The sequence below is a fragment of the Photinus pyralis genome, unplaced genomic scaffold (assembly GCF_008802855.1).
Source record: "Photinus pyralis isolate 1611_PpyrPB1 unplaced genomic scaffold, Ppyr1.3 Ppyr1.4_unclustered_Scaffold2593, whole genome shotgun sequence".
Classification (NCBI taxonomy): Eukaryota; Metazoa; Arthropoda; class Insecta; order Coleoptera; family Lampyridae; genus Photinus; species Photinus pyralis.
The window spans coordinates 110,432-124,571 of record NW_022171228.1 but is presented as its reverse complement, the minus strand read 5'-3'; the positions used below and the strand labels follow the sequence as shown (position 1 = coordinate 124,571).

General features: G+C 37.8%; 2 protein-coding genes across 5 annotated transcripts in view; one reads left to right on the top strand and one right to left on the bottom strand.

Annotated features, from left to right (window-relative positions):
- LOC116181853 (diuretic hormone receptor-like) overlaps nucleotides 1-488 on the top strand; it is a 60,417-nt gene extending 59,929 nt beyond the window's left edge. For 3 of the 4 annotated variants that reach the window (XM_031502288.1, XM_031502290.1, XM_031502292.1), the window contains one exon: nucleotides 205-346. Coding sequence is in view for 1 of the 4 variants with exons in the window: in XM_031502286.1 (XP_031358146.1) it covers nucleotides 205-364 (160 nt within the window). In the remaining 3 variants the exon portion in view is untranslated. Of the gene's footprint in view, nucleotides 1-204 lie in introns of all 4 variants that reach the window. The other variant, XM_031502286.1, reaches the window with a different exon arrangement.
- An 8,964-nt stretch (nucleotides 489-9,452) lies between these two features.
- On the bottom strand, nucleotides 9,453-11,159 carry LOC116181852 (alpha-amylase-like). Its single transcript, XM_031502283.1, has 4 exons — nucleotides 10,949-11,159; nucleotides 10,538-10,903; nucleotides 9,972-10,491; nucleotides 9,453-9,923 (listed from the first exon to the last, which is right to left on the bottom strand). The coding sequence occupies exons 1-4, from the start codon at nucleotides 11,126-11,128 to the stop codon at nucleotides 9,487-9,489; spliced, it is 1,503 nt and encodes a 500-aa protein (XP_031358143.1). The 5' UTR covers nucleotides 11,129-11,159; the 3' UTR covers nucleotides 9,453-9,486.
- Nucleotides 11,160-14,140: the final 2,981 nt, after the last annotated feature.

The following is a 14,140-nucleotide window of genomic DNA, read 5'->3' as shown; positions in this document are numbered from 1 at the left end:
TCAAGCAATTTACAGCTCATGTTTTAATTGCAATTCGCCTAATTAACTTCATCATGTAGCTATAGCAAATAACCACCGTCAATTTTAAGACGAGCGGCCACCACTTTTTTTATTCCACATTTACTGCTTCTTGGTTTCACTAGCGTACACCTACTATTCAGAATGCAATGACTTTTATTTTCATTTTCATTGCATCGCAAACAGATTATACAGTCAACCGACAATATGTTATAACAAGAGAGAATCCAATGCCTCAGACTTGACCATGACCACGTTACTAGCAACGAACGGCAGCGGAAGACCATCCAACGGAGGGATTCAGATACGCGGCAATCTACTACAACCCCCAAGGAATAACGTATAGGAATTTGTGCCAAATTTAAAATAGTCCAATTGTCTGTGTATCTCTCAATTTCTCCTACCGAATATAGTAATTAAGTAAGTATATATTTTTAATAAACGGTGAAAAAAAATCTACTTTCTTTTTCGCCATCGCGCTCGCCGCAAGTAATAAATTAATTAGAAACTAAATTGATTTGCATCGGGTGGAATTGCTTTTTTCCTCGACGGGGTAATTCAATGGAAGCCCTCCTACATTTACTCATTAGAGGCTAACCTAATTTATGCACTCCTGCTTCAACAGAATGCAGACGCCGGAAGTTCTACATGCAGTAATTACGTTATCTATCTCGTAGCGTAGACGAAGACGTTTCCGGAAAGATAATGTTCAGGTAATTCGCGCTTTGCTACGGAGGACGATCTCATTCTATGTAAGCCACGAATTTATTGCTATAGATTTTGCATCGGATTGGAGAAGAAAACAATACCTATAAACAAACGGTGGGTATATATGTTTCTGTATCGCATTGTGCTTTGATAAGATTATTTACGGTAAGTAGCGTAGCTTTGTTGTGTAAATTTCCTATTTACAAAGATTACATGTTGTACTAATACCTAATTCAATTGCTTGCACGTGCACTGTTTCTCAATAACTATGAGAGACTGTCTTGAGGAAACGAAGAGGACTTGTTCAAAATTGATAAAATGGTACAGTGCTTGACGTGGACCATCGAAAGTGAAAGTATTTAAAGCAGGTCGCAACAGATCTTGTCGTAAAATGTCGAATTTTTGGCAAAATCAGGATTGGGGGTAAGGTGCATGGGTTACTGAAGATCTTGATAATATGGATTGAACTTGTCAGCCTTGTAATAGGTTATAAGAAAAAAATGAAAATATTAAAACAAGTATACAGTGTGTCCACTAGGGTGGACTGAAATTATAAAAGTTATAGATTATTAGTGGTAATTTGACATAGGTATACTTGTACTGCCCCAAGGCACTTTAAAATTGGCATTAGTAAAAAAAAGCCCCATGGAACCCCACCAATCGCACCGATCAATGTATATTAGACGTAAACTAAAATTTCCACGGTCTTCTCTCAACAAAAATTTTGTTGCTTCTACCTTATGCAATGAATATAATTTTTACAGCCAAAAGCGCATTTCATATTTTCTCTATCGTTTCCAAAATCCTCTCAGCATTTGGGACGATTAGAGCAAACATTGGTACAAAATTTCAGACAAATTGGTGTGCTCTTACAAAGATATTAATTCAATAAATATCGATTTTGCTGCCAAAAAGGGATTTGCCATTTTCGAATCTCTTCCAAAAGGTTTTCAGCTGTCAAGAGCATTTAAAGGAACATATGTATCAAATTTAAACCAAATCGGTCGGGTAGTTTCGGCTGAACCTTGTTTTTTTAAAAACCACTTTTTTGGACTCCTAGGACCTTGCAACGTAAAGATCCGGTGACATCTCGAAATCGAAATTTGGAGTGATTTCAATGACCTCCCAATTTTAGGTATTTCTATCTATCTACTCATTGTAATTGTATCAGCATATTTATAGGTTTATACAGGGTGAGTTTTTCTTCACTTCCACTATTGGAATCTCATAAACCGTAAGCGATTCAAAGTCGATTAAATGGGAAAAATTATGTAGAATTTTATACTGATTATCCTATTCATAATTTTTGTAGCTTTACAAATAGCAAAGTTATAGTCAAAAAACCGAAAAATGTCATTTTCGAAAATTAGCTGGCGTTCTTTTATTTTCAAAGATATCAAAAAATACTTTAAACAAACCCTTAGTGATTTTTTACGATACAATTCTTATCACTTGTGAGTTTCGAGTAAATCACATCAACTTGCTTATTTCTTATGGACGCCATATTGGATTTGTATGTCATTCGATAGAGAGATTCGAAGAGAACACTTATCATCATCATCATCATCATTTGGGAATCAATCATTTTTGCCTTGAAACTTGACTATGCTAGACAATAAACGACTGAATTTGGCTTCAATCACAATTGACCATGGAATTATTGCCATAAGAAATACATTGTAACCTTCAAGGCAAAAATTCAAGATTAATTTCCAAATAAAATACCAAGTACTTTTTTTCTCTTAGAAAGTCGAATCGAAACACATAGTCAAGTCATAAAAATTTTAAACCATCACAAAACTGAGAAAAAAGCACTAAAGGTTTGTTTAAAGTATTTTTTGATATCTTTGAAGATAAATGAACGACAGCGCATTTTAGAAAACACTTTTTCCGTTCTTTGGCCATAGCTTTGCTATTTGTAGAGCTACAAGAAATTATGAATAGAATATTAATGCAGCATAAAATTTCGCATAACTTTGCCCAGTTTACGGACTTTGAATCTCTTATGATTTACTGGATCCCAATAGTGGAAGTGAAAAAAAAATCACTCTGTATATCACTTCCAAGAAGTTCGTGAATCAGCCAGTTCCGCCACATTGGATCAAAATGGCGGAAAGAAAACTACCTACACCTGATCGGCCGAGGCGAAAGGGACTTTTATTGGTGAGGTTAAAAAGCAAAAGTTTAAAACAAAAGAAATTACAATATTATTGCTATTGAACATATTATAACAAACATATAATGAAAGAAAAAGTGTAAACTAGATATTTTGTTGAAAAAATAAGTCAAAAAATTAAACAAAAAAATACAATGATAAGTAATACATTCTTTTTTGTATGGTGAATATTGGAATTATATTTTATTTCGCGACTCTTGCCCGAGTCACGACGTTTTAACACGAAGGCTAAGCGAATCTCGAGCACTGTCTCTGTCGTAGCGGTGCATATTCGCTTCTTTTATTCGTGCACTGAACGACAGTCGCGTCGTGTGCATAGAGGACAAAAGGAGTGACCGTGAATTCAAACGGCTAAAATTCCTTGAAGAGAAAGTTATTCGGAGGCGTATCTTTGTTTTAGACTCGGATTCTTCTAAAACAGGTAATTAACAGCAATTCACCCAGAACTACTCCTAAGATGGGAAGATCTTGTGAGGACTGGTGAAATCGCCTTATCGAAGGACCACCTTATCAATGTACGTGTACATGCTGAGGTTTCTTCAACTTGGTTTAGTGGTTCGCGACGGTGGAAGCAACTTCATTCGTGAAAAGTTGAGAAGAAAAGTACTGTGTAGTCGACTCTAGAAGGGTGGTGTCAACAGTGATACGAACTGCAACAATGCGAAACCCCTAAAAGCGGATTCAGTTCCCTTACCAAAGGAAAATATATCGGATGGGGACCCGTTTACCACCACTGGAGTGGATGGTATAGGGCCCTTTTAACTGATGGGAGGAAAAGCTTGAATCGTGTTGTTCACCGGTGCAATTTATAGTTGGATCTGGTATGCAGTCCGTCTACGGGGGCCTTGGAAAGATTATACCAACCTTTTAATAGTTGGTCTTTTCCCAGTGGAAAGAAAAAGGTTAGCATGCAACCTTGGGATTAGCTCAGAAAGACTGATCATGGTGGAGTCGTCGTCTTATCGAAGGACCACCTTATCAATTCGTGAGTTACGACGGGCGGAAGTGTAGATGCTGAGGTCTCTTCAACAAAAAGCTTTCCCCGGTGTAACAGAGATGAAACGGGACGATTGAATGTGAAACCTGACACCCAACGACTCATTCGTGTGGTAACCCGACTTTGGCGTAGAAGGCACGAACGATTTCACCCCCATCTTGTTACCAAAAAAGGTGAGTTTTTTGGTTTGGTTTGGTTTGGTGCTCGATACAGGTGAACGTCGTAAATTAAAGCTGTGCCAAGTGGGTGACACTTGGCACAGCTCTAATTCACGACTTTTTCCTGTATCGTGGAGACGGTGGAGTCAACTTCATTCGTGAAAAATTGATAGAAAATAAGTACTGGATCATCAACTCCAGGAGGACGGTGTCAAAAGAGATACGGAACGCAAGATATGTCTTCGTTGCAATACTAAACCACTAAAAGTGGATCCAGTTCTCTTACCAAATGAAAAGATATCGCATCGGGACCCGTTTACTACCACTGGGGTGGATCGTGTAGGGTCTATTTAGTTGAAAGAAGGACCTGGATCTTGTTGTTCACCTATGCACTTTATCGTTGTACAGTGTGGCCCACTGAAAATAGTAAATGCTAATTTTGCCAACTTAACGGCAGTTTTGCCAGAAACGCTCGAACACATCAATTTTAGTGTTGAGGGGGACACCTAAATTAAGTAAGACTGCTTACATAACTTTAACCCTGAGAAGGGGGTGAATTGCACCCCAAAAAGTGTAAATGGGAAGGTGTAGTAAATGTTGATAAGTCGAAAATAATGTTCATTATGTTTTCAGAACTGTTTTTATTTTTCAAATCCGATCAATAGTTCCAGAGAAAACTCGATTTAAATGGATTTGCAGAGCCGTTTTAAATGTTTATTAAGTAGGCGTTGAAGTTGAAATAATTGAGAGCTTATGTCAGAAAAGAACATCTGACATAAGTGTCCCTACTAAGTGCACCAGCAAGGAAGTGAAGGCAGAATCGCCATTTAAAAAAAAACGAAAAATTTCCACCCTTTGCGCTATAGTGTAAACCGTCATTGTTTTTGAATTTACCACAAAATTAAACAACACACTCCCACCTGCACGTCTTTGGTTAGTGGTTACTTGGTAATATGATGCAGCACATGCGGCAAACACTCCTTGGCCTGCTCCTTAGTCAAAGAATTTATAATGCTTCTGTCTGTCAATTTGCACACCACGAACTCAGAACACTTATAAATACTGAAGCTTTTACAGTTAAAAATTAATGCGTATCGTCATTGGTGGTTAGGGTGGATTACAAAAAATCTACAAGAAAATTATTAAAACAGTAGATAACTCGAGCCCGTGTTTTTAGAAATATGAAAACCCTCAATATTTAAGTGGAAGTTAGCGGAAAACTCGCGTAGGTTCATTAAAATAAATATAAAAAGGATCTAGAAAAATCACGAATCGTTAGACAGGCTGAAAGCTTCAATTTGAAAGTCTAACGCCGAAACATAGACATTCAAGAACCTAATCCTACTGTCCATCGTAGGGAATACTGAAAGAGAAGAAGGGAAGTAAGTAGCTAAGACCACCGCAGAGAAACGAATCATTAAAACTAAAACGGACAAAGCTGGGATTTAAACAGTTGCTTTGTTGTGTACCTACTAAACGAATTTTATCTTGACATATATCGAAAACGCCTCTATTCAACTGAAAAGTCAACCCTAATGATGCATTCTTTGCCCTTTTTCCCGTGCAACTCACGGCGATTACGACTACATAGCTTTCAATCTGTAAAACCTCCTGAAAATTACGGAAACTCATCCAAGTAATACCTACTTTAAATGAACTAAGGCTCTTAGCAATATGCATCCACTAACCGTTTCATTAATTAGCCCCTTTGTGAATTAGACGAGAATGATGTACCTACTACTGCAATTAATTTAATTCGCTGATGCATTACCTCTGCATCTACATGTTACGCTTTGATCATCCATTCTGGTTCGTGAAGTAGCTAGAGTGCCTAGTAGTTTTATATAAATCATTTGAATTGTTACACGCTTATATATCATACTACTGGGCGAAAAAATGTCTAATATTTGTGGGAATTCGTCGACTTTAGTGGGTTTCGACGCACTTTGCGCTTGGAGGACCTTTCTATAGCACTATTCTACCCCATTCACATTTTTTTAGGTTTTTTTAGGACAATGATAGAAGTTACAGAGCATTCTCGACTTTGACATTCTATTGTAAAACCTTTTAGGAGAAATCGCCACCTAAAGTATTCTCTAGGCCCCCTGATTACAGTGTGCCTCGCCAAACTTACGCGTCAATAGTGTAACGGGGTTGCCCTATACAGAAATTTGAAAGAAGAAAATTAGAGTTTCCTAGAAAATGTCATTGATATCCATCTTAATGTTTAATTTCTTTGATAACTAGTGGTGGGTATTGTTACGAAACTGTTTCAACTACGATAAGGCTCTCATCATCAAACTAGAAAGTAGGATAGAGAACTGTCCAACAAATCACATTATACCATTTTGCAAATAACTATAAATTAGTTATAAAACTACCCAAACTAATGTGATAATGGTAAGTCAGTCCATCTTGAACTTCAGAACAGAAGAAATCGCGAACTTATAACCTGTAACCGGTGGTGGAAGATATTAATGAGTAGTAATAAAACGTTGTTTAATTCGTAACATTTATGCTTTTTTTATTCGACATCACAAGAAGACAGCAGCAGTGCAAAATTTGGTGGTTCCGCCGGCAGCCAGAATAAAATGAATACATGTATTAAAGTGGAACCACATAAGAATAAAGTTACCTAAGATAATAGTTATTTATTATACCAGACGATAAAGTGATATTTTAACAATTGAGTGAATTAGCTTTGACGAGATGGTCTTGTATAATGTATAATACAAAGCTTTATTTTATAGCAGAAGCCATACAAATCATTGTCATTGCTTCTGACAATTCTGAATTTAATTTAGACGTAAAAATAACAAGCTTAGGATTCTCCGTCGCAGTCGTTTCCATACAAACAGCATTGCATTATGTTCCGAACTTCATTTTATTTCGTGCTCCGCGTCTCATTTGAAATAAAAATTACAGATATCATTGGAATGCATGGTCATCTGTTTCACCTTAACTATCCTTACGGTTAAAAAGCCGCTTAGCTCATTCAAAGCTTTAAAAATGTCAATTTAACAGCGAATTTGTGAAGGCAGAATCGCCATTTAAAAAAAATCGAAACAATTTCCCCCCTTTGCACTAAAGTGTATGTAGTATATGTTTTTGAATTTACCACAAATTAAACAAGTTAATTTAACACAACGCACAAATTCGCTTCATTGCTTGTGCACTTATTGCATTTATATCAGATGTTCTTTTCTGACACAAGCTCTCAATTATTTCAACTTCAAACGTCTCAGCAAATCGATTTAAATCGAGCTCTGGAACTACTGATCGGATTTGAAAAATAAAAACAGTTCTGAAAACATAATGAACATTTCTTTCGACCTATCTCACATTTACTACCCCTTCCCATTTAAAATTTTTGGAGTGCAATTCGTCCCCTTCTCAGAGTTAAAGTTATGTACCTAAGTAGTATTACTTAATTTAGTTGTCCCCCTCAAAACTAAAATTGACGTGTTCGAGCGTTTCTGGTTAAACTGTCATCAAGTGGGCAAAATTGGCATTGATTGTTTTCAGTGGGCCACCCTGTATATTAATTAAAGAATGAATAGTATCTTTTGCATAGGTAATCATTGCAACTAAATCAATTGCATTTATTTCAGAATGCTAATCCTTTCTTCTGTTTCCTTCACAATGATTGCCAGTATTAAAATTTTGTTCAGTGGATTTCAAACCAGCTCGCCTACTGTTATGTAAGATTCTGCATGAGGTAAATGAAGTGAGTCATTGCAATGAAATGACAGCGAATTAGGGATTTAAACGATTCGTCATAGTGCTTACGCAGTCCATAGATAATGCGAGTTTACCTATCAAACAGCAAGAAAAACGCATTCGTTCACGGGCGGTCTCGGACGGCGAATATCCGCCAGTCATAATCGCAGAGTGTGTAGCGCGTTCATCCGCTAGGGTGGTTTCTGAGGAACGAAGATCAATCCAAGAGCGAGAAACCATCTCCATAGAGCCACCGTCACATTACAAACGAGGATTTTCGCAGCATTTCCAAAAAAGGAAAAGTGAAAATTGAAAATTTCTACAGCGGAATTTCCGTGTGCGCTTACCCATATCAAAGTCCCGAGGGCGGAAACAAACCATTCCACCACGAAGCAGCGACCAAAAAAGCATCTGGAGAACTGCTAGTGCATAAACAATAAAGGTATTTATGAACAATTGTTCTTTGGCGTTTTTCGTCGGTATTTTCCTCATTGTATATTTGAACTAGCGTCGTAGTATAATAATAAAAAAAAAAGATTGATGAAAATTTGTGGTAGTACGAGTATTATTAGTATTATAAGGCGATTACATTTATTGTAGACACCATTTGCGCGTAAAGCTTTAGACTCGCCCTTGGATATTCTTAACATATTTACGTACCGAATGAATGTGGGGTAACCATTTACTTTACAAGGTTGTTTGGCCTCGAACCCCCATTTACTAACATTGTATTCTCTCTCTATTTTCAAGAAAATGAGAATCATTTCACAATTTAATAAAAATTATTATTTATACCGCTAATTTTTCCTTGAGAGGCCAAGAGAGGGTAATTAGCCGAGGAACAGCCGAGACATATTATTATAACTACATAACGAGAACCACCCCTAATTTAACTAACCAGAAGAAGTAAAATTTGTAACATCGGTTGCACGAACGGCCCCTCGAAGATGTAAGAATTTTGGCAATCTTAAGAATCGGGAATATTCGAAAAAAATGGAAATTGAATCAGTAAAGATTCTGAAACTTATAGGCGTTGAGCCAGAGGGCAAGTGCGGTTTCCTTTCTGGGGAGTAAGTGTAACCTACAAATTTAAATTCGTTATGAAGGTAGAAGACATGTTTGGTGTGATACTTCGTAAAATTCGGTAGCTTAGTGACGTTATGACGTCACAAATATGGCCACCGGGCGAAAATCTTAGTTAAGCATTCTAATCTCTAAAATTCCGATACGTTTTCAGCGCTAAAGTTGGCCATTTTTACCACCCGCGCGTTAGTAAGGGAGGTTTTCCATTGGGGTAACAAATGACCCCTCATTTTTTTACGGAAATACACGTTTTGAAGCACCAGGAATCCGAATCCAACAAAATCTCGATGATGTCGATTTGTGTGTACTCTCATTTCCGGGTAAATGGTTTAACCGATTGGAACCAAATTTGATCCACATATTCTTAGACATAAAAGGGCAGAATCGCAGGTGTACTGGTGCTTTTACCACAATTAGTACTATGGATCGGTATAATTCTTTGGAACCAGCAACGCACAGACATATTTATCGTTTGGTTAGCCTTTCAAACCAACAAGGAAACTTAGTAAGGTGCTGATTCATGTCCTACATGGCGTGATGAAAGCGATTTTAACCTGATTAGATAATGGATGCCCACTCAAAGTGATATAAATAGATTTTTAAACAATGGTTATTATTCAACGCTGTTACAACTTAGAACTCAAAATCTCTCTACTTTTTACATGAATTGCTAAAACTCTATCTTCGCCATTGAAATCGATTGTAACAAGCGCAGTACCATCTACTCTAACATGCACGGTTTTCCCAGTACAGCGTCCATTACTACCAACGTTACCGCTGATGACATCGCAGTATACACCCTCTGGTAGACAAGTCTGCAGTTGCTGGTTTAAGCTGTTCCAATTAGTAAAAGCGATGAATCCCTTGTTTCCGCGACAGAATGCTATTTGCTGATCTCCATTGGACCACCAATTGTTGACACCCGTTTCGCGGACTACATTCTTGAACACCACCATGTTGTATATTTGCCTCCAGCGATGTTCGCAAACCCATCCGCCTCCGCAAGTGTCATCAGCATTTATCGTCGGTGAAACAATGTTCCCATAACCGTCGAGGGGTGGACCTAGAATTACGATCTAGCGCATCAGCCTCTCTAACAACGAAAGTGTACCTTGGTCGTTATGATTAAACGCGAAACTGGACATCACTCGGGTAACTCCATAGGGGTAGGCCAACATGAAGGCGATCGCCATTTTGTAACGTTGCGGATCTTTGTACGTAAGAATATTCGAAGTCCTCTGGTTATCATGGTTATCAACAAAAATGAAGGCGTCGGAACTCGGCAGGAAACCCCAACGCTCACCCCAGCCAGACAAGTACGTCAGTTTATCGTTACCTTTGAACACGCGGCTAATTTCATTGCTATGCTTGAATTCCGTCACGGCACCAAGACCGTTATACTCGTACTTGGAGACCGCTTCTCCGCCCGAATCAATAACCTCCTGGTATATAAATGGTTTGCTATCCTTGCGAAACCCAAACTGGGTATTCAGGTTTTTCAGATTGGAATAAATGTATTGCAAGTCGGCCGGCCACATATGCTTAGCGGCGTCTACGCGAAAACCTGCCACCCCTAAGTCGACCAAGCGATTGAGGAATGTCAAAATCTTCTTCCTCACGTAATCCTTACCCTGAAACGTTCTCGGTTGGTTTTGATCGGGAAGGTTTCGAATTTACCTGATTAAGATCGCTTAATCCCACCAGGTAGCAGTTTCTAACTCTGCCTGCGTCGTGCTGATAGTCGCCTCCTTCTATTGAGCAACGTTCGTGAAAGTCCCAGCTACTGTACGGAACTGCGGGATAAGCCAAATTCGCAGGATTGCCAGTGTTTCCCGCGCTACCTTGTTGCTGTTGGGTACCACCGGACATGTGATTAATAACGGCGTCCACGTAAATTCTGACCCCGACGGAATTGCATCGCCGAACCATGCTCGCGAATTCGGACTCATTACCTGATCGCGAGGTCAGCTCGTAGCTGATGGGCTGGTAGCGATCCCACCACGGATGTTCGGGTAGCACCAAGTGTTCGTTAGGCGGCGAAACCTACGTCAACGCTTAACAACAGGAATGTGGTTGTTTGGTGCTCACCTGTACGCCGGCATACCCTTTGTGTTGCAAAAACCGTTCGCATTCGTCGGCGATGTCAGACCATTTCCATTCGAAGAGATGTACGATGGTGTTACGATCACTCCACCAGTGTGGATTTTTCTGCGTAAGGCTACGATGCGTTGTCACAAGCAAAATGACTGCAATTAGCGTATAGTTCATGGTGGTTGTCGAATGTAGCGTTATCAATCCAGTTTCTCCTTTATGTATGTACAATAAGTTCAAAGTCCGCACTTACGCTATTATCAGTCTTTGATAAACCAGATATTTTGATAAAACACTTGAAATTCTGCAACAGTATGACATAGCAGTAGCCAATGGTATAGACATATCTGCATGGTTGTTTATACCCAAAGTAATTGATGCTATTTAATGCTATGTGAAGCTAAACTGCACATTGGAGAATGTGCTAATATCGATAGTGGAAATATATGCGAAGATATCCCTATCATTAATCATCCACTTATAGGAAATTTGAAACAAACAGGTTAATTTTGTACAGCACAAAGTAAGTGTATTTCTAATTACTTTAACTATTACACTGGACCTTATTTCCCTTTTCTGTGGAATTTGCACACAGTTAATACACAGTTAAGACAGCCGTGAAACGTCCACTTCCGTTGGTTCTCTTTTGCATAGCCGACTGACGAGAAATAGATAAAAATGACTGCTTTCGATTGGTGGAAAAGGGACGCGGGCGGCGAAGTTTGCGTTAGTTCCGTTTTGGCATAGTAACTAAGTCTGGAAAAGTAAAACGTTTTCTTTGGAGAATACCTAAACAATTCATTTGCGTACGCGAGGTTTCTATTTTGAGGAAAACTTATAGCAGTTTGTATCGAGCCTCCCGCCTCCCGAGGTTGATTATTAGTTTAATAAATTAGAACTTAAAACCTACCTGCTCTGGTGGTTGCAGTGGAGATTTCGAACAATGCATCCCTCATACTCAACACATACATCTATTAATTTATATGTTATTGAAATACATGATTCTAACTGGGCAGTCCACAAAATAACAGGAGGTAAAGCGATAGAAACCAATAGGACCTAGTTAGAGAATTGCATAGACTTTCAAAATATCTACCACAAGACAACTGCAATTGTTCAGGGACTACCCGATTAATGGGATCAAATTTAAAGCTTGAGCATAGAATTGGACGTGTGGGAAACTGACTAAGGGGTGAATATTTTACTGGAAGCATCCTGTAGAGGAAATAGAACGGGTAGTAAGAATGTCAAAAAATTGGATGGTAGAATGAACAGAACAAGCATTTCTTTCAAATAATTTTGGGTTTTGTTTGAAAACTACGCTCCCAACAGTCCTAATTTTCTTTTTCTTCCTGTTTGGCAACCATAAGTCATGAAAGAATTGGACTATGGATTTGGCCAGATATATTCTTTTCCCATTCCCCACGCGTTTCTAAAATTGTAACATCTAGTGCCACCATTTTGCTCCAAAACTGCGCGCCCCTAGAAATTTGAAATTTGGAAAAATCTAACCATACTTCTTGACCTGATGAAAAAAAAATTGTTGTATGCATTTGGTGCATTTAAGAACAGAATAGCTAAGTCGCTTATCCGTACCACTTTAAAAAGATATATGCAAATTCTGTCTGGGGAAGGTCTAAGGAAGTCTCGTAGGCACTTGTGGCCCCTAAAATAATGTCCAAATCAAGTTCGATATTTTGTCATTTCGGACCTTATTTGGATTGGAAATTTTTGGAAAATCCGAAAGTATGCGCCCTAAAACCCAGGTACATAATGATTTATCCTTAGTAGCTTTTAAGATTGCAAAACAAACTCCTTGGTGGTGTACAAGGTGTTTGAACTACAACTTAGACCTCATAATAGACTAATTTTAGGAAATGGGATCAAACTGGGTCTCACTTTCGAACCTTGCATGAATTTTCCTTGGGGACGAATCTTCCTATTAAGAATCGCCATGTGGTTAAGTGTCCGTAAAATTGGTTATCATTGAGTTCCATATACGCTACGCAATGACCTGTAACGAGTTCCGGAAATCTGTGGTGCCAGTCTGTTTAGAATTGAGGGGAAAAATTGCACATTTGAACGAGTGTAGGATTTTGAGCTAGGACCTCTCCGGTAATTCGTTAAAGGAAACAAATCAAATTCATTCTTGATAAAAAATGGTCGATTTCATTATAATAATAATAATAATAATAATGTTTATTTAGTAAAAAACAATTTTACATTGTAATACATCGTCACAAACAATACATTTACGAGGTGGAGGATTAATAAAGCATAATAATTATAAATAATTAAAAAAGATCTCTAAGGATTAATCCGGAGGAGATTTTTTAGAGGCATTCGGTTTTGAGCTCAGTGCGAATAATCAAATCGAGCAATAGGCGTACGGGTTACAGCGGAGGTTCTTCTGCAAATAAAGTTGACAATTTTCTTTGTTTTTTTCAACACAAGATTTCAACAAGAAAACTGTATTATTAAAAATTACTCAAATGTCGTTGGCCAGCCCCTATTAATTTTTTACCAAAACTTTACCTCCCAATCACTCCTCTTACTTACGTAAGGGATTTTCCTTTAGTTATCTGAAAAATTGGATACAAATTGGTTCAATTTCTTTTCACTCTCCAGCAAAATAACAACACCAAAATGCCATATATTGAGGAAAAATCAGAAAATGCCAAATATTGTTCAAATGTGCATCTCCTTTTTTAAATTGTCATTTACTAATCGATCTGCCTGTCACAACTTAGGTATTAAAAGTTACTGTGAAATGGCCATCTCATTTCATACTTCTAAATAACTTAATTGCTTGAAATTTAATTTCGTTTGATTCAACAAGTACGTTTACACCTTATCCACATCTTAATTTGAAATTACCGCGACAAATTATGTAATAAACAAACCCTTGAACTTGGTCTCATTCGATATAAAATTCATGGAATCATTTCCTTAACACTAAGTTCAGTGGTTTCTTTCTATTGCCAAAAAATTTAAGATGCAGAATTTTACACTTTTTTAAACCCTTAAAGATCCGTCATTTAAATTAATGTAAAAGTAAATTTGGTTAAATAATTAAATACAACTAACCTTTATTCACAATTCTTTTTGAATACGGGCGCTCTGAAATTCTTACTGCTAATTTTTTACTCTTCAATTTGGGGTTGATATCAGACATTTTCTGAAGAACTG